This window comes from Vulpes lagopus, chromosome 6, assembly GCF_018345385.1.
Source record: "Vulpes lagopus strain Blue_001 chromosome 6, ASM1834538v1, whole genome shotgun sequence".
Lineage (NCBI taxonomy): Eukaryota > Metazoa > Chordata > Mammalia > Carnivora > Canidae > Vulpes > Vulpes lagopus.
In genome coordinates this window covers 87,626,399-87,649,389 of record NC_054829.1, presented here as the reverse complement: position 1 = coordinate 87,649,389, position 22,991 = coordinate 87,626,399, and the positions used below count along the sequence as shown (strand labels likewise).

General features: G+C 37.7%; 1 protein-coding gene across 8 annotated transcripts in view; it reads right to left on the bottom strand.

Moving 5' to 3' along the window:
• The window catches only part of HERC3 (HECT and RLD domain containing E3 ubiquitin protein ligase 3), a 114,486-nt gene that overhangs the window by 23,355 nt on the left and 68,140 nt on the right, over positions 1-22,991 (bottom strand). For all 8 annotated transcript variants that reach the window (XM_041757949.1, XM_041757955.1, XM_041757956.1 and 5 more), the window contains 11 exons: positions 21,203-21,314; positions 20,613-20,802; positions 18,583-18,746; positions 18,337-18,450; positions 12,177-12,200; positions 11,995-12,084; positions 10,619-10,789; positions 8,623-8,766; positions 7,527-7,693; positions 4,723-4,789; positions 4,144-4,226 (listed from right to left, as the gene is read on the bottom strand). In XM_041757949.1, the coding sequence (XP_041613883.1) occupies positions 4,144-4,226; positions 4,723-4,789; positions 7,527-7,693; positions 8,623-8,766; positions 10,619-10,789; positions 11,995-12,084; positions 12,177-12,200; positions 18,337-18,450; positions 18,583-18,746; positions 20,613-20,802; positions 21,203-21,314 (1,326 nt within the window). The remainder of the gene's footprint in view (positions 1-4,143; positions 4,227-4,722; positions 4,790-7,526; positions 7,694-8,622; positions 8,767-10,618; positions 10,790-11,994; positions 12,085-12,176; positions 12,201-18,336; positions 18,451-18,582; positions 18,747-20,612; positions 20,803-21,202; positions 21,315-22,991) is intronic.

Here is a 22,991-nt window from a genome sequence, read left to right as displayed (position 1 = left end):
CGATGTGCAAGAAACGCAAAATTTCACAAATGCAACAGAATTTAATATTTTTTAAGAGAATACTCAGTGTTTATAAGGATTAGGTAAAATGAGTACTCTCATACACTTATAATATGCAAGTTGATATATAATTCATTAGTGAAATCAATTTAGCAAAAACATCTATCAACTGATTCAAAATGATATACACTAATTCAATTTCACCCTTGAGATCTTATCATTAAAAAGCAATTTTAAAGGCAAACAAAGCTTTTTACACAAAAGATGCTTCATGGGTCTTATTAAAAGTTAAGGAAGAGGGAGAGAAATAGAATTTAGAAGCCAAATACCCCCAAAGTGAGAGAACAGAACATACACATTCACATGGCAGACTGTGTAGTCATTATGAAGGGTGTCCGTAAATATATGGTAAATATAAGCATTGTCTCGAGCTAAGTTTAAAAATTCCAACATATAATTTTATATATATAGTTTATTTTTAACTATGCCAACTTTGTTTTTTAAAAACTCTGTAGTTGTGCCTGAAAGGAAAATAGCAAACGTTCTAAGTCATTTTTCTTCCTAGGTTGGGGAAGAGGGGTGGAGCACAAGCTCTCACTCACAATGCCTGGCTCTGAATCCTAGATTTCTAGCTGTGTAACCCTGAACAAGTAACACATGCCTCTCTGTGCGCGTGCCCCAGTTTCTGCATCCGTGAAGTGGGGAGCATTCCATGTGAAGTACTTAGATAAATATAAGCACTCAAGAAATGTTACTGGCATTTTAATTATCTGCTATTCCGAGAACAGCCCAATGAGAAATACAAAGTAGATCTTAAAGTCCTATAGACTATCTTGAGAGATCAACTCAAGTCTGTGAGCAGTCCTAATTTCAGCAGACCTTAAGGAACTCAAGGTGTCTGTCACGTATGATTTTTTTCCCTCAGGTTCTCACTATGGATTCTGGGTGCCCTTTGGAGCACTTGCATTCCTTACTAGGTGGTCTTTTTATTATTTTCCCCATCCCTTCCTTAATATGGCAGAAATGGGAGAAGACCTCTATTGTATTTAATTTGACTATATTAAATTGAGGTCAATTTGGGGGAATCTAAAATGATATGTGGATTTTTCACTAATGGTAATAATACCATGTTACACAATGTGAGAAATACTTCACCATGAGTAGTCACTATGCAGATGTGATAGCAGCTGCGGGAAGATTTAGCTATGATGTAGCCACTAGCATTCACCCATGAATGTTCTTTTACTTGGATGCTTGTAACTCATTTGATATCTGCAGCTCTTGTCCAAGGACAGAATGCAATTTTAAGATCAAATGAAATATAATAAATTATGGATATAGAATTAGTATCTTTCTAGCATTTTCCTCCAGGGCAGTGGTGACAGCAAATACTTCACTGTTAACAAAACAGCTTCAATGCCAGCAGTATCTGTGTATTCTATTGTCCACAAGTTAAAAATCCAGCAGGCATTATTTTTATAGTTCTTTTATCTAGTTTTCTTAGGTCCATCTAAGAAATTCCCAAAAAGGACCCCAACTCCTAGGGATGAGATTATGACATATACTAGATAAAAGGGAAAAACAGCTGCAATGATTAATCTTTCACAGTTGTATGCATTTCTTACCAGGATCTCAATAGGCTTTGCTGGTAAGATTTCTGCTTTTGCAGAACAAAATAAAAAGAAGAGAAATGCACTCATGCCTTTCCAGTTGTGCTTCACCATGACAGTGATACTAAGCAATGTGGCAATAACTATACTAGGTTCTCAGAAGCCTCTCCAATAGGTAACTGTGTGACAGAAATAAGGTCTGCCTCCTGTCACTAGTGCAAAGGCATGTACCACAGTGCCTAAGACAGAATGGATGAGTTCACTGTGTGCTCACTGAGTGCTAGTGACCCAGAAAAGCCAAAACCTAAATTTCACCAAAGATAGAAGTTCCACATGTTAATCTCAAACACAGTGTGTTGGCAATCAAAACAGGAGTCCACCACCCTCTGCCTGGCAATTTTTAAAACTACAGCAAGTACAAAGACTTGAAAACTTTTGAAGCTACTTTTTAGAAGTCATGTAAATAGGAGCTTCATAATACAAGTAAGAGAATGACGCGGGCTCCCTTCTTTTTACTCTTGGATTTAAGTATTGCCTTTCTTTTAAGGAAACTCTGTGGCATCCAAACATCCTTATTGAAAATGTGTTGTAGGAGCAGCCCTGAAGTCAATTAGTAGCAAACAACTGCAAAGTAAGAGAAAAGGAACCCACATGTTTTTTAAAGATTTATTTATTGGAGGGAGGGAGAGAGAGAGCGCAGGAGAGAGGGAAAGAGAAACTTGAGGACTCTGCGATGAGCGCAGAGCCCAACAACACAGGGATCATGACTCTGAGATCACAACTTGCCAGAAAACAAGAGTCCAATGCTCAACTGACCGGGCCACCCCACCATCCCCCTCCCACATGCCTTTTAAACAAAAGCACACTCTTCCACACTAATTCTGAGTACCATTCTTGGGGTTAAGCACTGTCCATGAGTATGTATGTGTCAGCAGCAGATATAAACAGTGGAGAAAGCATGAAAAAAGAAAGCTTGCCAGGAACCTACTTCTATCATGCAACTCCTCTGCTCACAAATCAACAGTGGCTTCTTATTACCTGTTGAACGAAGTCTAATTTCCAAAGACTTCCACAATCTAATAACCCCAAGGCTAAGCTAGTATGGGTCCCTCTAGCAATGTCCCCCAACCAGTACTCAAACCCCACACACTCACCACTCACTGTTCCCTCCCTAAAATAACAGCCAAGGTTAAGCGATCACTCTTTGGAGCACCTTTCACTTTTTACTGTAGTCTTTGTCTCTACTTTCTGTTACTCAATCTTAGGAGGCTTTCCAACTTAGTTCTATGCCATATCTGTCCTCCCAGTCCAAGCTGACTTTTCTGAACTCTTCAGATTCAATCACCCAATTTAGTCTATTGCACATTTGAAATATGGTTGGCTCATGAGAACAGCTTACTCCCTAAAGAGACCATGTTATATTTCGGTTTTCCTGCACAGTTTGTCTCTCAACTATGCAGTCAATACAATTGTTGATACAAAGAAATATCTATTGAATAAGGACAGACAGTGAGTATGATAGGCAAGGAGAAGCAGAGACAGGAAGAGGGAAAAATTCAGACCCAGAAAGAGAGGGGAAAAAAAAGCAGACAAAAAGTACTCGAAGAGAAATACTTTTATGAAGATACAAAAGAATTAAGTCCCAAGAACTGCCTCAACTACAGACTGCATTCCAATGGCCTACATCTGCACTAGATCACTGCACAACCCAGTGTATCAAACACACAGAGCTCTATGATGACTCATCACAGTATAAAGACATTCTGAATGCTCCTTCCACAGGCCATAGGCCTGGCCATTATTAGCTTCTATAAAATGATGCACACATTATCTTGTCTAAAACCTGATGCAAAAGCTCAGACATCCTTTGAATACATATCATATATATAAAAACAACCGCTAAAACTAAAAGAGAAATCTTCTGGTTCGAAAAAAACACTCTATGATCTACCATAAATTTCCCAATTCTAAAAACATCAGACTACAAGGAATATATAAGTCTGTTCTTATTTGAAAAAATAAACATCATTTGTTGTGAACAACATATTAATGCTATGCAGATAAAGATAGGACAGTACGTTTAGCTCCAAGGGATTCTTACTGAGTCTTGGTTGAAACACCTACTTGACACAAGACTAGCCTCTATATTAGGTTCCTGGAATCAAGCTAATTTCATTATCTGAGCCATTTTTGTTGGGTACTTATTTTCCCCAAAGCTGAGGCTCCCTGGATAGTCTGGAAGGTTTACATGATAAAGAAGGTTACTGAATGTTACATTAGACTCCTCTAGCGGTCTTTAAAAATGTGAAAAGATGCAAGAAGTCTCTCCATTTTTCTAGATCTACAATAGTTATCTCCGGAATCTAGGGCTGGTGCTTTCTCTAATATTAAAAATTAATTATAATCTGCAAATTCTTGCTCCATCACCCTTGCCTCCTCTGAAGAAGGGATTAAGATTTAACTTCTATCTTGGTCTTAAAAGTGCAGAGAAATAAAGTAGCAACATCTGCAAGGGTCCAAAGTCAGGACTAACCTGTTATCCTTGCACACAGTTACTTTGTCTCCCCCAGGTATCAGCTTCTTCTGTTCAATCACTCCATAGCTTTCTCGACAAATCTATATTTCAGGAGGAAAAAAGAGACATTTCAATTCTGTTTACCACTTATCTTCCTAGAATCCAAATGACTGAGAGAAGCTTTAGGAACAAATGTAGCTTAATCATTACCTATTACACAGAAAATTCTTGAGAAAAGAGAACCTGATTCAGAAAACATCAGCATCTTAAAAGATATCCTGTGTTTTAAGGCATGCAGTTGCCAATAAATGCAACCAAAGAGCAAACAATATGAACTCTAGAAAAGAAATCTATGTATCAAGAGTAAAGAGGGCTAGTGCTTCAGTAATTTTAAGTTCACAGATGAATCATTCATTCATTTACTCAACATATTTACTTAATTATTTTAACAATCAAGACATTATAACTAAAATAATACTTGTTCAGAAAAGACCCTGAATTTATTCTTTGATCTGGAGAACAACTATGTTCATTTATGACTTGTGAGCCTGAGGAAGGGGAACACCACAATCAGAAGTAAACTGTGGAAATCCTTACCGTGAAATTGAGGCAGAATGTCTCCTCAATATCTTCCCCAGGGTAATCTAAAAGTTCTTGAAGACTCCTAGTCACAGAATAATAGGGAAAGGAAAAGAGGCACGTTAGATACTGTAATAGTGTTTCTACCTTAGTCATGTATCCAGATTGTTTGCAAGGAAAAACTAAAAGAAGATTCTAGAATAAACATAAGTCCAGACTGACAGAAAATTGTGTTACTTATACCCTAAAATATATATATATATATATATATATATATATGAGGCAGGGGCTCCTCCTGGGTGGTTCAGTCAGTTGAGCATCCGACTCTTGGTTTCAGCTCAGGTCATAATCTCATGGTCCTGAGATCAACCCCGGCACTAGGCTCCATACTCAGGGCAGAATCTGCTTGTTCCTCTCCCTCTGCTCCTCCCCCTGCTCTCTCTCCCTCCACCCTCTCTAGAATAAATACATAAAGTCTTAAAAAAAAAAAAAAAAGATGCCAGATCTGTAAGACATTCGTTAATTGTTCTCTTTTCCCACTGACAAATCTTACTAAATTTATGAAGAAACTCAGAAAGATTTGTATCTGACACACTTGGGTTCTTTTTTTTTTTTTTTTTTTTAAACAACTTTATTTTTTTTTTATTTATGATAGGCACACAGTGAGAGAGAGAGGCAGAGACATAGGCAGAGGGAGAAGCAGGCTCCATGCACCGGGAGCCCGACGTGGGACCCGATCCCAGGTCTCCAGGATCACGCCCTGGGCCAAAGGCAGGCGCTAAACCACTGCGCCACCCAGGGATCCCCACACTTGGGTTCTTTTAACTCTGATATTGCTTGGAAATCTAAATATGAGGATATGGTACTATAGTGGCCCTGCAGAATGTCTTCATCCACATGTATTAGACTAATCCTTCCATCATAAGAAAGCCACAAAGTTACCTTATCCACATAGGAATCTTTTTATTTTTTAAAGATTTTATTTATTTATTCATGAGAGACAGGGAGAGAAGCAGAGACACAGGCAGAGAGAGAAGCAGGCTCCATGCAGGGAGCCCGATGTGGGACTGGATCCCAGGACTCCAGGATCACGCCCCAAGCTGAAGGCAGATGCTCAACCACTGAGCCACCCCAGGCGTCCCTCCACGTAGGAATCTTAACAGCTTACTTGTCAATTCAAAGGGCTCTGTATGGTAAAGACACTCTATTACCTGCCACACTAATGAACACAAACATATACTCTTAAAACAAGACTTACATTTATGCGACAATGGTCATATCCTAGCTTTTAAGAGAATATGTTCTTGTAATCAAATCTCATCCACACTTCCTTCTTTAGTGAGCTCCACGTCCAATTCCATTAAGAGGTGCCCAGGAAGAAAATTCTTAGTGTGGAATTTAAATCCACTACCAATTAATCACCCAAAATCACTACTTCAAATAAATTCTTCTCAGTCAGGCTGGCTAAGTAAATCACACACTTCAACCACTCTCTAGCCTTCTTAAGGTACCCCAAAATTAACCCTGCCAGAGTTAATAACCCTTGGCTATTTTTCGATATTCCTTCTACATATTCTTTTCCTCTCTCTCTGGGTCCCCAACTCTCTCATCCTTTATGATTTCTCAGTATTGGTGTCCTACATGTGGTGTGGCAGTCTCACTGCCAGAGGGGACCTTAGAAACAACCCCTTCTCTATCTCCATCTTAAAATCGGTATTCTTTTTCCATAAAACAGGCTGTTCCTTCCTTTTAAACCCAAAGGATTATACTGTTTACAGAAATCCAAGGATATGGTGTTTTTTATATATCTGATCTTATGCTACCTGAAATCAAGGCAGAAAAACTCAGAATCAAAGGAGTTTTAAGAGCCAGAAAGAGAATAGCATAAAAATATGACTCCACTACTCTGGAAAACAGTCTGGCGGTCCCTCAAAAGACTAAACACAGGACTACCATATGGCCCCAGCAATCCCACTCCTAGGTATACAACCAAGAGGAAAGAAAACTTATATCCACATAAAAACCTATACAAGAATGTCCACGGTAGCATCATCTGTGACAGCCGAAAAGTGGGAACCATCAATTTCCATCAGCTATCAACCAATGAATGGATGAACAAAATGTCATACATATGGATATCCAACGGATTATTATTTGGCAACAAGAAGAAATTCAATACTGACACATGTTACAACATGGATGGACCTTGAAACTATGCTGTGAAGCCAGCCACAAAGGAACACATATTACATGACTCCACTTATATGAAATAATCAGAATAGGCAAGTCTACACAGACAGGAAATAGATTAGCTGTTGTCTAGGGCATGGGGGATGACAACTAAGGAGGACCAGGTTTCTTTATCAGGCAAGACTCTAAAACTGTGGTGACAGCTACACAATTCTGACAATACTAGAAGTCACTGAATCATATACTTCAAGCAGGTGGATTGTATGGTACATAAATTATATCTCAATTAAATTTTTTTAAAATGCTCTCTTTTCAGTCCTTCCTTCCTCTGTATTTCTGGATCATGACAAATCTCTGAGTCTTTATCTTTTGTTCAGAATAAGGAAAGCTGAGATTACCTTGTACCCCTGGGCAACCACGACCTGCCTTTCCCTTTTCCTTTGCCCCCTCTGCCTTCAGAGTGCCACAGGCAATGCCTCAAGCAAGGAGTAGTGCACCTGCATCTCGAGAGCCTAACCATATGGTTTGAAAAACTCAAGCTTATGCATGTGGTATTTCCAACCTTTAATCCCTATGTCAGAGGCAGCCAGAACAGTTGCCCACACCGGTCTGCCCATCTTCTAGCTCTGTACCTTCCTTCAGTGGGTGACAGCTCCTTTAGGTCTTCCAAGCCAGGCTTTACATTCAGTAACTTCTTGTAGAGAGCCAACGGGAAATGGAGGTCAACCACAGTGGAGTTGTAGATGGCTAGTCCACAGGTTATGCCAATCAAGTGAAACCAATTGTGCTCTACAAAACACTTTTCAGTACATACACAAACATGTTAAAAAAAAGAAATGCAATGCTTGCAGTCCTCAAAACACTCTGCCATTTGCCTCACAATTTTTTCAGTATTAAAAGAATAAAGACCTCATAAATATTTAATTACCTTCTGAAGCAGAGAAACACCCTGACAAAAGTTCAATTATCCCACCAAAAACTGCAACATAGACAAAGTTAAGCAAGTCACAGCTCATCTACTAACACAGAGAATACTATATAATCTTCTAGAGCAACACTGTCCAACAGGATTTTCTGCAATGGTGGAAACAGTCTTCACTGTGTGTCATACTGCAGCCACTAGCTATACCTACTGAGCACCTAAAATGTGGCTAGCACAACTTTGGAAATAAATCTTAAATATTTCATTTTAATTAACTAAAATTTAAATATAAATAGCTATATGTGGCTAATGGCTACCTTTTTAGAAGAGGGCAGATCTAGGGAGAAAACTCCAATAGAAAAAAAGAACTAAATTATAGTTTGGTTAAAATTAGATGCCATTTTAAAGCTTAGCTCTCCTACTGAATTTTCAAAAATAAAGTGTGTACATGTATCTGTGTAAGTATTTACACTCATGCCACCATTATTATTAATGTAAGACATACTTGACTACCACTTCCTACATGTCATAAAACTCATTTCTTCACCATGCTGTGTTCTTTTTATCCTTCAAAGAATAATAAAACCTGGATCCTACCTACTAGAAAAGGAAATAGGGCTGACGGGTGACAAAACACATGAGATCTTGGCAACAAGTGAAAAATGAAGACTAGATACATTATTTAGATTGTTTACATTATCTTTGCTATACTCCCCTTTATAAAGTCAGAAGTCAAGGGATCGGTGTGACCACAAAAAGAAAGTCTAACACAATCCATCTGTTTAATTGCAGTATCACTAACTTACCGTATCTGAAAACCACAAGAGATTTGAATCCTGATAGTAGGTAAACATTCCATAGATAGGATTCAAAAGTTCTTTTAACAGTAAAAGAAAGAACTCCTTTGTAACACCACCAGCATCCACTGCTTCTTCACCATCAAAGATTACCTTAAAATAATGAAAGTAAAATTAATACTTCAGGAAAATCTTTGATGTTTTATCTTTTTTTAGCAAATTCTTTCCAAAGTCAGGACAAAGGAAGAAATATATAACAGAGAATACATTAATGCAATGAAAACTGTAAGGTGTATGTGCTGATTATTAACACTTAAAGACACACAAAATTTCTACTAGGTACTCCAAGGGATACAAAGGAAGTCAGAAGTTTACCATCTATTTGGGGCAGTAAGGCAAACATAAAAGAGTCAACTGGAGAATATATTTTCTTTTAAAGATGTTATTTACTTGAGAGAGAGAATGAGAGAGTACAAGCAGGAGGAGGTGCAGAGAGAGGGAAAAGCAGACTCCCGGCTAAGCAGGGAACCCAATGCAGGGCTCCATCTCAGAACCCTGAGGTCATAACCTGAGCCAAAGGCAGCAGCTTAACTGACTGAGCCACCTGGGTGCTCCTATATTTTATTTTCAGAGAGTCAAATATATTGAGAGGTTCATGTCCAGACACACAGAGAAAAGCAATGATTAAATTGAGTAAAGGAACACTTTCTTTTTTTCTGAAGAAATCTCTCAGTGGGGCTCTTGAAGTAACTGATGCTTATCAGGAAGGAAGGAGAACATTCTAAGGAGGTAGAGACTTGGGTTCTGTGAGGGCTATAATCAGATCTATACAGGGCATCCTGGACCCACAAGGATTATCACAGTAACAGCTACAGCAAGCCAACAAATGAGACAAAAAGCCAAATGAGATTTATTGAGAGTTTGTTTCATGCCAGCATTTAAACTCTATTAACTTAATCCTCAGAACAGCCTCATTCGTAGGGATTGCTATTACCATCCTCACTTTATAGGCAAAGACTCAGACACAAGCTAAAACTAGCATTTGAAAAAGTATATCCTTGTGGTTGAGTTCCCGGCTGCTAAGAGCAAGGCAGGAGCAAAGGTGGGGGACACACACCAGGATTCTGATGCCAGGGGAATACTTAACTCAGATGTGCTGCGAAGCAGTAAGTGTCTCATCTGATTACTGATTGAAAACAGGGGACAAAGGGAGGCCCCCTCTTTCTGCAATATCAAAAATCTAACACAGAAGTTCCTGGGAGAACTCCCAGGCAGACTGAGGAGACCAATGCCCCTCATAGGATGTTCTGGAAAGGGTGACAATGGCATGGAGACCATCAATTTCTTGCCTACTACCTTTTGGAAATCAGAGTTTACGATAGGAATGGCAACAGAGATCTGGAAATCATCTGAAATGAAAAATAAAGGGCTTAAGAAAATTATTTCAAATAATCCATTAAACACTTATCAAACACTTACTGTGTGCCAAGCATTGTGCTAAGCCCTGGGAATACAATAAGTAGTGACACAAATACATAGTCTATGAGGAAAGAAAAAATTTAATTCAGTAATTTCAGGGAACTAAGAGTGTCTATTATGATAGGTCAACAGCTTCCCAGACAATTGCACTACCTTTCCATTCTACATTTTTTCTTCTTTCTCTTCAATATTTGACAACCAAAGACTTCCTGGATGCTGACTTGATAGTTTCACCTAGTTGAACCTTTAGTTTTGCTCTTGTTTCTGGTAGAGGTGGGGCAGGTACACCCAAGAGTGGACGAAGAAAGCCCTATGATCCCTCAAGTAATCCACCGGCATTCTTAGTGTATGTTATGTTGAGATGTTCTGTTTGATGATTTGACAGGAGGTGATTAAATTCTTTTAAAATGAATGAAATAATGAATGGTTGTACTCCACAATTTTAATAATAAGACCTTTGCTGTTTCATCGACACTATTTAAAGAAAACCCTGGAAATATTTAGAGGAATAAAATGAAGGGCTCACTTTGAGAGGCTTTTTCAAATCAATATCAGAATGAATGCTCAGCTCTCTTAGGGCATCTCCAACGAGGTTGTTCCTGCGAACGTGAAGGACCAGGAAGGGGCTTCTGGCCAGCAGAGGCTCCAAGGTGAGAAGCATGAAGACATTCTGCAAGTTAGCTCCGTTGACCGCGACCTGGAACAGCAGACCCAGGAACACAATTACTCAGAGTACACGTGTGAGTGTGGATGGGACAATAGCCTGCTGTGCCTTCGGACCTGGGATGCATAGGGAGCAAGTGGACTGCATCTCCATTTTGTTCTTTCTAATTTTTCCTCTTAACTTTTCCAGATTTTCTAAGTTACTCCTGTTTATAAAACACATAGATCTTCCTAATGTGAACCAAAAGAAACTAAATGAAACAGTTTATGAACCATATGACCCATAACCAGTTCCACGAAAATGACTGAGACCAGCTAATTAAGACTGAGGTAATTGTCAGAGTAGAAGAAACATGATGGAGAGTTGGTAAAAACCATGACTTTCAAAATGGCACTAAAGAAACCTAATAGTCATTTGTTAAGTAGCTTTTGTTCTTTGAAAACTGTTTACTTTCTCTAAAAAACTTTAAATTAACAATATCATAGGTCACTGTGAAAACGGACATATGTACCGGTGCACACAGAGAGTGAGAGCCAGAGAGAGAGAGGGATGAATAAGGTAATACACCAACAGGAACTGGTAGATTTGGATTATTAATTCTTTGTAGGCTTATCAAAACCAATTATATTTTATAATAAAACTGTATATTTAAAATAAACAAATCTCTGTAACTTAAGTTTTTATTCAATAAAGAATTACCAAGCTCCATTTAATTATTGCCCTATCTCTACCAGGGCAGCAAATGATGGCCTGCAGACCAAATCCAGCCCACTGCCTGTTTTTATACAGCTCTTAAAATAACATTTTTTTTTCATTTTTAAGTAATTGGAAAACATGAAAAAAAATGTTCACAAGTGAAAATTATATAAAATTCAAATTTCAGTGTACAGAAAATTATACTGGAAAAATGCTGTGCTCATTCATTCACTTATTGTCTATCACTGCTTTCTGTGTTACAACATGAAATAGTTGAATAGTTGAGATAGACTGCATGGTCCACAAAGACTAAAATATTTACTATATGGCCCTTTATGAAAATGCTTGCCAACTCCTGATCCGGGTAAACATGCATTCATGTATGTGTTATACTCAACATAAAATTGTTGAAAAAACTTATAATAGTTCTAAAAAGTTACAATGGCCCTGTTATACCCTCTCCTGTTATTAAAAGTTACAACTAAATGTTCAGAATGAAGAAAACACAGTAAGAAGAGGAAATTATTTTTAAAATATGATACCTGCATCTGTAGTTCAGCATCAGTCTGCAACATTTTGGTCTTGGCTTGGGCATCAAAAATGAAAGGGTAGGAACAAAGTGTTACAGTATCCTAGAATAAAACATATTATTGGCAATATAATAATGTTCCATAGAGAATACTGCTGGAAAAATATATAAGTAAATGAAAAAAGGATCATTTACCTGTATTATAGATGGTCTAGTCTTCTGGATAAAGAAAAATAAAAAGTTTCTTACTTGGATTGTAAAACCTGAACTTTCTACCCCTTGCAAATATAAAATATAAGTAACAAAACATATAATCAATCCGACTATTTGGTCATGCAGAGAGTAAACACCATTTGAATGGCTGATTAGATTTTTGATGGAACAGACCAGATGTTTTGATGGGTATAGACTGAGAAAAAATATAAAAACAATTAAAAAAATTTTAAGAGACCTTTAATGACCAGTTCACTGATTCCATAATTTATAGCATTAATAGAATACTCTTTTATAAAAATCTAATTCCAAAACAGAAGCTTTACAATCTTTACTTCAGACACTAATTTTGTTGGGTAAAATGGATGAAACAGACTGCATTTTACTTGTTACATCTCCTTCTTACACACACACACACACACACACAATTGTTATGACTAGGAAAAACAAATATTTAGAAACCTGTCCCTGACTTAGCACTTAGACCAGAGCTTAACCTATAGAAGATATTCCATCAATATGTGAATAAATCTAAATAAAATTTTGAGGACAGGAATAACAATCACAAAAGAAACATATCTACAAGTTTTGTTACCATTTCATTTACCAAGAAAAATTTTTTTTTCTGAAAGTTGTTAGATTATGTAACATTTATTGATTTAATAGAAACAAAACCATCAACAATATACATTCTATTGACTGTAGCAGTATTTCTCAAATAGAAAACTGCAGACTTATTCTCAGAGATTTGAGAGTGCTCTATGAATTCTCTGGGTTCTTTAAAATGACATTCTAAACAAAATTAATGAAAATGCATGAATAACCTCCTTATGATGATATTCACTTATTTTAATGATTGCACTGGTACCACATTATATATACTTGTCGAAGGGAAATGAAAAAGAAGAAAAGCAGTCTTCCTTTGTAAGTGATGCATCTGTGCCCAAGAAAAGGCCAGAATAGTCCAGGACTACTGCATGAAGGAAGGTTTAATAGCTTCTGAAAAGAGAATAGAGCTGAGTCATCCCAGGGCTGACAGGCCGGGGAACTCAGGCACCCAAAGCCTGGGAGCTGGCAGTTCCTCTCCACAATGCAATGGGTTTCAATAAGACATTTCTGCTGCAATATTTAATCATGAGGTGAATATGCATTTTATTGATTTTAGAGTTGTCTGTACTTCAATTTGCAGATTTGGTTTGGTTCTGTAATTGTTTAAAGGCTACTGAATAAGAAGTGTATAACTACCTCCTTTTGTGTTTGTGTGTATTCGATAAAATCATTTAATAGCAATTTTCATTAAAATCCATCCTGCTAATCCTTTGGAACTAGGTTCCTTTAGAGACCTCAGAACATTTCTGTAAACTAAGAAACCCTAACTGGAGAGATGATTCTAGTCCAGTGAGACAAGGTATGGAATCAAGCATATGTAAGCCAGGCTAATTTGGCTCATTCTCATTATCTATATATCTAATTACTTTGAATTTAGGAATTGTAATCACTAAAATTTTAAGAAGTCCACACACCATAAAACAGCACTTCACAAAGTGATCTTCTAAGTCTAGGTACCTGAAGTAGAAGCATCCTAGGGAAGGGAGTTTACAAGCTGTGGCAATATGCAGAATTTTCTAATCTTTCTCTCAGAATAGATTATTTAATCTAAGCATTATTTGTTTATTCTCAAGAGAAAAGAGATCTTTAACATGTGTTGGTCTATAAAGCACAATAAAGTTTTGAACACTTCAAATGTAAAAGTGACTGGGAGAGAAATGACCACAGTGACTACAAAAACAGTTGCTGGCATTACAGCATCCCAACATACTTAGTATTCAGAGATACTGGTATTTTTGTTAGAACAGTATAGCGATTTCAGACATCAGTCAGCAGTTCTGTCTGTTGATCCTGGCTCTCTCCAGGCCCACTGCAGTTTTCCAACTATTCTGCTGCCCTATTGCTGAAAACCCCACAACAAGCCCTCCCAGGCCCCTCAGACATCTACCTCCTCAGTCCTGGTCCCTCCCCTCGCCCCTTACCAGATGCCTTCACCCCTCCAAGAGCCCAGTTTTGGAAGTACGCCCTTTTGCAGAAGGACAGAAGTTAAATTGAAGGCAAGGTTACTATCCTCTCAGGTAGGGGAGTTGGCTGCAAAAAAATCCAGAACTGCCTGAGTTAGGAACCAGACCCAAGGCCAGTTGATGGTCGATAGAACTCTCCTCCCTCCAGGGGAGGGCCACAGTGCCACGTCTAAAGGAGGCAAAGGAAGGAAGGCTCTTCAGTCAAAAGAAGGAACAGACCCATATGAAGGTATATTTATTTTTATTTTTCAAGATTTATCGATTTACTCTAGAGAGACAGTGAGAAAGTTGGAGGTGGGGAGGGGCAGAGGGAGAGAGAATCCCAAGCAGATTCCCGGCTGAAAACAGAGCCAGATGCAGGGCTCAATCTCATGACCCAAGCTGAAATCAAGAGCTATTTGCTTAATTGACTGAGCCACCCAAGAGCCCCTATAAAGGTCTACTTACATATAGAAAGTCTATAATTTTGTATTAGTCTGTGTGTTTTTGTACTTGAAATATAATTATTTGATTTCACAGATTTTTACTTTGTAAATGCTAAATATTTTAGAAATGTTATTAGTACTGGCATTTCTGTATTACATAACATAAATGTTCAAAGAGCAGCATTATGATTTTACTCTATGGCTGCTCTCCCTAACCTAGAAGGATGTGTACGAACTGTTAAGATATGAGATCCTGTCAGGGAGGAGGGGCATCCACTCCCCCAAAAACGAGTCTAACAAACATAAAACTAGCAAAGTATTAATGATGGATATTTCAAGTGTTCCTGCTTGAAACGGGGTTATGCGGCGACCTTATCTCACTTTCAGAAGTGTATTAAACAGGGGATCCCTGGGTGGCTCAGCGGTTTAGCGCCTGCCTTCAGCCCAGGGCATGATCCTGAAGGCCCGGAATCAAGTCCCACATCAGGCTCCCTGCATGGCGCCTGCTTCTCCCTCTGCCTAGGTCTCTGCCTCTCTCTCTCTCTCTCTCTCTCTCTCTCTCTGTCTCTCATGAACAAATAAATAAAAATAAAAAATAAAAAAAAAACACAAAAGTGTATTAAACAGAAGCACCAAAAAAGCACATGGTGCAGAATGGGGTAGTTGGGAATATTCTTTTCTTCTTTTTTTAATTCCAAGTCAACATTTCCTAAGTGTGGCTGTGGCTGGGGACAGGAAGTACTGTACAAACCCGTGCGGCATGAGGAGAACAACACACAACTAACACTGCCTTGGGGCCTGCCACCAGGCGTGCCTGCAGGACCACAAGCAAATCTGGCTTCCCAGCATCACTGCATACTGAGGCAAAATAGTTGCGGTGTCTCGCCCATGCACAACCCAGTACCTGAAGCCAAAACACTGTCCCCATGGGACACATCCAGCAAGATGTCAAGTGGATTCTAGTTTTTACCTCTGAAGCATTTACTCTGTGTCACTGACTTTCTCCCTTGTGCTGCCCTCTGTGGGAGCCCAGGAAGTCACTCATTCTACGTGCTCTTTGGTTTTCAAGTTTAGAAGATGGTGGTTTATTAACTAAAATTAAAAAACCACTACCACTTCTTTAAAATGAGCAAATATCAGAGCACCTGGGCAGCTCAATCAGTTAAGTCTCAGAGTCCTGAAATGGAATCCCACATCATGCTCCACACTCAGTGTGGAGTCTGCTTGTCCCTCTCTCTGCTCCTTCCTTTGCTTGCTTTCTCTCTCTGGAATAATTTTTTTTTAATCTTTAAAACAAACAAAATCAGGCACTTTAGAATGTTCCTTTTGTGCTCCATAGTCCTTTACACATAAGTGTTACACAGTTTTGTAATGCCTTTTTCACTGCTGCCTCTGCACTGAATACCCCACAGAGGTAGCCACCACGTGCTATACATGTTTCCATCCCTAGTGACCAGCAGGCTCATGACATACAGGTGCCCAAGAGCTGCTTACTGAAAAATAGTTATTGAGGGCTTATTATATATGCCACACACTAAGTACTCTGCCAAGTAAAGCCTTTGCATGCTTTATCCCATCTAATTCTCATGATAGTGTCATAATTCTTATTTACAAATAAGGACACCAGGACTATAGAAATTAAGTAACTTGTTCAAGGTAACAAAGGTAGGCCACCATTGAGATCTGAATCCAGTTCTTTTTGACTACAACATGTGCTCTGAACTATATGCTAGACTGCCTTGGCTACTACCATGCTAAAAATTCAACATGTAAAACTATTTATTATGGTGTATATACACGCATATGCACACACACATGCAAGCACACAGGAATATTATTCAGCCATAAAAAAGAAGGAAATTCTGCCATTTGCAACAACATGTGTGAACGTGAAGGGCATTATACCAAGTGAAATGAGCTAAACGGAAAGACAAATACTATATGGTATCACTTCTGTGTGGAATCTAAAAGAAAGCCAAAGTTGCTCACTTAAGTACTGCCATTCACAGACTGCAATCATGATAAGCTACATTTCTAACACCAGCAACAGCTTTTTCAGTGGCAAAAAGAATTAGCATTCATTAGAGGTATTCTATTCAGCATCCAGTCACAGAAAGGTAGATTCAAAGTCAGAAGAATTGGCTTTTATGAAGCTAACTAAATTGCTTAAGCAATTGGAAAAATTGTTTAACTTCTCTGGGCCTCCAATTCCTCACCTAGAAACAAAACAGCCTAAATAATTCATAAAGCTTATTTCAGCTCTTAACATTTTATTATCCCATGACTAATTACTCACGAGTTGATAAAACAGAAAAGCTTTTTACAATTTCTAAATTAACAGGTGAAAGCAGAGTTCATTGTTAGCTTGCATGTTAAATTTCCCATGTAAACCTAACTTAGAAGATTCGACCCCATTTTTATTGAAGAGTATTTTGTTTTATCAAGGTTATCATAAAGCTTATTAAAAACACATTATTGTGTCTAGCCCTGATCATCTATTATTTGACAAGGAAAATAATCTTCTAAGTTAAATAAACCTATTTACAGGCCTTGCTATCACATACTGATACTGACCTCCAAAAATGCTACATGGAAAAATACTGCCTCAGTGTTGGTGATGAATCTGTTAAACTGGCAAGGAGTCACATGCAATGTATCTGCCGCATATTACTTCACTAAATACAGTAACCAAATCGTCATTCTGTTTCTTGACACAACTCAATTTTACACTTACTCCACAGATAGAAGGTCCTATAAACCCTTGCATAGATCCCAAGCCAGTCTGCAATCAAACAGCACTTCTTCCCAAGTCATGGTGGCAGGCAGGAATCCACAACCCCTTGGATGGTATATCTAACATATGGTGACAGCTAGGTCAAGGATATGTGACATCTTCATACTCCAAAATCCCAAATCAGAGGTGGCCTTCAGAATTAAGGAGCCAACATAAGACACTGAAGAAAGCTAGCTATTAGAAGATGGTAATTAGCAAATGATCCTTTCCTCAATGTCAAAATCAAGTGGCAGTGGGGACTGTGCCACATATAAACCTCGTCTAAAGAGCCACTATTGAACTCCAGCCAATTGATACCATCTGGGAGGACAAGTTATGTTGCCAGATCTTCTAAGTTTCAAGAAAAGATAGAAATTCATTTTACGCATCTTGACGTTTTTGTGGTAAAAGACACACAACATAAAGTTTGCCATCTTTACCATTTTTAGGTATATAATTTAGTAGGGTGAACCGTATTCACATTATTTTGCAGCAGATCTCCAGAACTTTTTCATCTTGCAAAACTCAAGTTATCTCCTTACTAAACAACTCTCCACTTCCCTTAAGCTCCAGCAACCATCACCCTATTTTCGGCTTCTATAGCTATGACTACTTTAGATACCTTAATTTTTAAAATGTTGGCAACTAATTAAGATTTGTGCCATTCTCACTGACTACCCATTTATGACTCCTTACTGACCGTTTATGATTTCTCAAAGCACTACCAAGATTCAAGAATGCAAAGCCAAAACACTGTGACATTAACACCAAAATGAAGGACAAATTATAGGGCTCAGATGTGCTCCTCTTATCTTTATTTGTACTCTGAGAAAAGACTAAAGCTTTAAAATATGCTTTACATGAATTCTTACCATGCCTGCTTGATGCAAGAACCACATGAGGTAGTCTTCCTGAATGTCCACAAGGTTGGAAATCTCAGGAATGTAAAATGTATCATATTCCACATGCTTCACTTTGAGATTTACCTAATAAAGAACAAAATAAGGAAAACTGAAACCCAGACAACTGAAAAGGGGCTCTCCATGGACAACCTCAGTAGGTTTGAGACTACCATCTATTATTCACCCCTCTCCCCACTGGCTCTTCTCTATGCTCACCTTATATAATTTCTCCAGGAGCTTGAGAGCTGCTGTAATATAATTGTTAAACAGTACAGGAATTAAGAATGTCTTTCTTCCTCTCAGTAGATAAACGACTGCACCTTTATAGAGGTTTACCAGCTTCATGAAATATTTTGGGCATACCTGAGACCACCAATTATCTTTAGAAAGAAAGAAAAGACATATTTCAACATGTATCCTTGATCAAGTATTTATGTCTTCTGCCTACTAGCTAAAAACTGCTCCAGCTAGAATATGAACATTAGTCTAAAATACAGTTTCCCAAGACTGATTTTAAAAAGAATCCATTAAAGCATTTCTGGAAAGAGCAGGAGCTGTACAAGAATCCCTAGAGCTTTTTTTTTTTTTTTTTTTTGGTAAAGCTTGATCTGATTTTTCCTCAAAGACTCATTCAGAAGCTAAAATTTCAATTCCAAAAAGGTCCATGTAAATAAGATGCTAAAGCACATGTTGTGGGCAAAAGCACTCAGATACCATCATCCTTGCTGCCCTCAACTCACCCTCCACTTACATCCTGTACCAGGGATACAAGCAACCACACACCTGTGAAAGCAGCACCAGTATGGCAACTGTGCCTTCCCTTCAAGAAGCATAATTAGTTGAAAACTACTATTTCTGTTATTTCCCCAAACTATGATGTCTCATAACCAGACAAGAAGGCTATACTGGTGTCTATTTGTCAGAAATAAATTCAGAAAAGAAAAAAAAAAAAGAAATAAATTCAGCCATACTGAAATACTTAAAGGATGAACTGATAGGGTGCCTACGATTTTTAAAAAATATTTCAGCAAAAATAAAAAGGTGGTGGTAGGGGGGAACACATAAAATAAAAACGGCAAAATATTGATAATCATGAATTTCTGTGTGAGTGGGTACCTGCAGTGTTTTCTGTACTTTGGGATATTCTTTTACATTTAAATTTCTTTATTTAGAAGTTAAAAACAAGTGTAAAGCTGAACAACTCTGATCTCTTTGTGCTAGCCCACCTGGAAAAAATTTAAATTACAAAAAGACCCAAACTTAAATGTCAGTAATATTCCTTTGGAGACTGCCATCTCTCCACCTCATAGTCTACTAGAATACCTGAAAAAATATGCTCCAGTTGAAAAAAAAAAATGCTCCAAAGGGCTTTGATCTTAAAAAAAAAAAAAAAAAAAATGAAAAACTAACATATTCCTAGTGCTTTCATTAGTCTTTCTGTTTTTGTACCTTCTGCAAAGGTGGAAACAATACGGAAATACAGAAAAGCTGGTATTCCATCCTCAGGAATACAAGTCTCTTTACTCATGGGGAGACAGACTCAAGTAACAACCCAATCCACATGGGACGCAGAAGTTACTGAGTTGCAATGAACACCTAAAAAAAATTTACCAGGGGAAAAAAATTGGAAAAAGCCAGGTGACAGATTTTCTGCACTTGATTAATAAAAACATCTCAGGCGCTACTCCCATGAGAGACACTCTCCAATTCACTGAGGAACGAAAGGTTCTTATCTCAGCAAAGTGTCCGTGGCCTGCAAAAATCAGTGTGGACTCAACTGTCCTAAAAAAGAAAAACAGAACAAACATTTGGTAAGTCTCCTCTAGGTAATTTTCTTCCTCTCCTCTTTTGGAGACCTGCGCATCACACCAAACTGTTCATTTCACTCCCACCCCCTAAATTAGGTATAGGAGAAAGAGCAACAGATGGACACTACATTTTGAGGCACTATTAACTACTAGCAAACGTAGGAGGTGAAAAAATAAAGTTGGATAATCTAACCTTGTGAATATTTAAAAATCAAGATTAGTCTGGAGTGAATCCTTTCAAATAACCTAAATAATGGTTCTATTTGCTCATATTGCAAATATAGTGAGTTAGAAGACAGCAACAAAGAAAGGTAAAGATTTGAATGTTAAGCATATGAAAATGGCAACAGATTCTTGGATCTCAGTCCACTGAGAGCCAGTGGTCACACCAATAAAATAAAAGTCCAAAACCACTGGTATTGAGTTTCGCAAATTCACCTAGTACTTTGCTAGGGTTTGTATCCAGCCGCAGAATGGCCATAGCCAGGGGAATAGTCAACGTTATATAATACTTGGAATCCTGGAGCAGAGGGAATTCGGGTAGTATTAAATAGATTCTCATGGCTTCAACATCTGGTGGTGAACTCGACAACTGAGGAATCAGGCAACTTTCAAAGCTGTTCAAGATCTGTATGAGAGAAAAGAATACTGAGAAATTCTAACATGCATAAGATCTAGTTACCTTATCTCTAAATTCACAAGTTCTTTGATAGACTCTCAACTGCCATTCACTCAGTATACACTGAGAACCAATCATGAGCAGACACTGGAGGTGCTCAGGAGATACATCAGTGGAATGAAAGGCGAAAGATCCCCATGCATGCAGACCTTGCTCTAGAAGCATATTTCCTTGGAAAGATTTAAGCTAAGAAGAAAGTTAAAGGTAGGTCAAATTCTCAAAGTGAGTATTTCAGAGTTAAGATTTATACAAGATTTTTGCCTTTTTATCTTACTCTTTTGTTTCTGTTGAAAGCTGTATTACTGCGCACAAAAATGCATTTTAAAAATATACTCTGTAAAGAACTTACCTGCTCTAGAATCACTGAGTGCTGAGAGTTCATTAACTTCTCAAATAACACTCTCGTTGAGTTCAGGTCAATCCCAGGGATTTTGGGACTTGTTTTAAAATGTTCATCAATTCTAAACAAAAAATTTTAAAATGTGTAATAAAAGAAAAACAAAGCAAACACTCTAATAGAAATTAGAAAAGGGAAACAAAATAATCTGTCCATACTGATTGGATTTAAATTTGACCTGGTAGACAAGCTGCATAAAAATGCCACACTTCAAAAAAGCCCAACAGAATCAAGCTCTGGAACCCTTTTTACAAGATGATCTTAAAATTTTCAAGTGTTTTTTCCCTCAATTCAAAGTACAAGCAACAATCATCATTTCACTTTGAGGCTATCCTGAAATTTAGAAGCAGAGTGTTAGTTCCCTGATTTACTCTTGTATTTTTGCCTTTTTCTGTAATTGGGATGCACTGAACTAGATGTAAATGCTGTACCAAGGTGCAAAAAACATTCCTGGTGTAAACTGGCCCACTCATCAACAAATGGCAGGTAGAACAAACCTCCTTGTTAAAAAGCTTTTCTTAATCAAGTATTTTTTAAAAATCAGAACTACAACAAAGACAAAGTTAATGTCTCCCTTAGTTTACACAAGGGATACAATTACATACACTCAGAGACTAATTTCACTGCTACTGTTTTTAACCTCCTAGCAACTAATCATTTTTTCTAACCTTAAAATTTTAGCCTTTTAGAGACTTAGAGAATGTCTCTTCTACGTTTCCACTCTTGAACATTACTGTATCTATTAATTACAAAAGAACTATCTGCAAAACAGGCTTCTGTTTATGAATAATGGACATATTCAAATAGTTTTAACACCATCTGACAGCAATGTTATAATTTGTAAAAACATAAGTAGAGTTTCTAACATTGAAAAAAATCATAATTGTATGTATTAAAACCTAAATAGTCAAATAAAGAGATGATTGGGCTTTGTTTGTTGGGTCTTTTGTTGTTGTTACTATAAAAATAAATCTACCCCAAACACACAAATTAATTCTAGTGTCCCTTATGAAACCTTCTATATGCTTAGAGGTATTTTCTGCCATGCTGTTAAGAAAAAACAAAATATTTTATCTAAATGTATTTATGCTTTGTAAAAGTGGTCTTCACTTTAATTGGTTTCCTGTGAGGCATTTTGCAATTTTGCATAAGCTACATAAGCAGGAGTCCTGAAGTAGCACAGTTGGTCAGTCAAAAAAAAAAAAAAAAAAAAAGGCTTTACCCACATCTCAATGGAATTCATGATACTAAGGATGAATAACCTAACAAATCTGGCCAAGGGCCATTCCCAACCTTCACAAAAGCTATCCTTCTAGAACAAGGTTTCTCAGCTTTGGTGCTATTGCCTTTTGGAGCCAAATGATTCTTTGTTGGGTGGATAGGGTAGTGAAGTGCTTAGCAGCATCCTTGGTCTTTATCCACTAGGTGCCAGTAGTATACCTTCCCCCATTGTAATAATCAAAAAATATCATCAGACATTGCCAAATGTCCTCTCAGAAGATAAGTCAGGTTGGTTGAAAAACACTGTTCTAAAAGACCAATGTTAGCACAATCCAGAACACTTTTCCCTGAAGGGAAAGGCTAAATATTAAATATGAAATAAACTGGATGAGCTCATTTCTGCTCCCCTAATGATACAAGTAAATGACTTGGCAATCTCTAGCTGTAACTGAAGAGAGTTTCTGAAGTGACCTCTTGCAACCCAGTTAGGGACAAAATTTTCTGGTGGGGGAGGGAATGA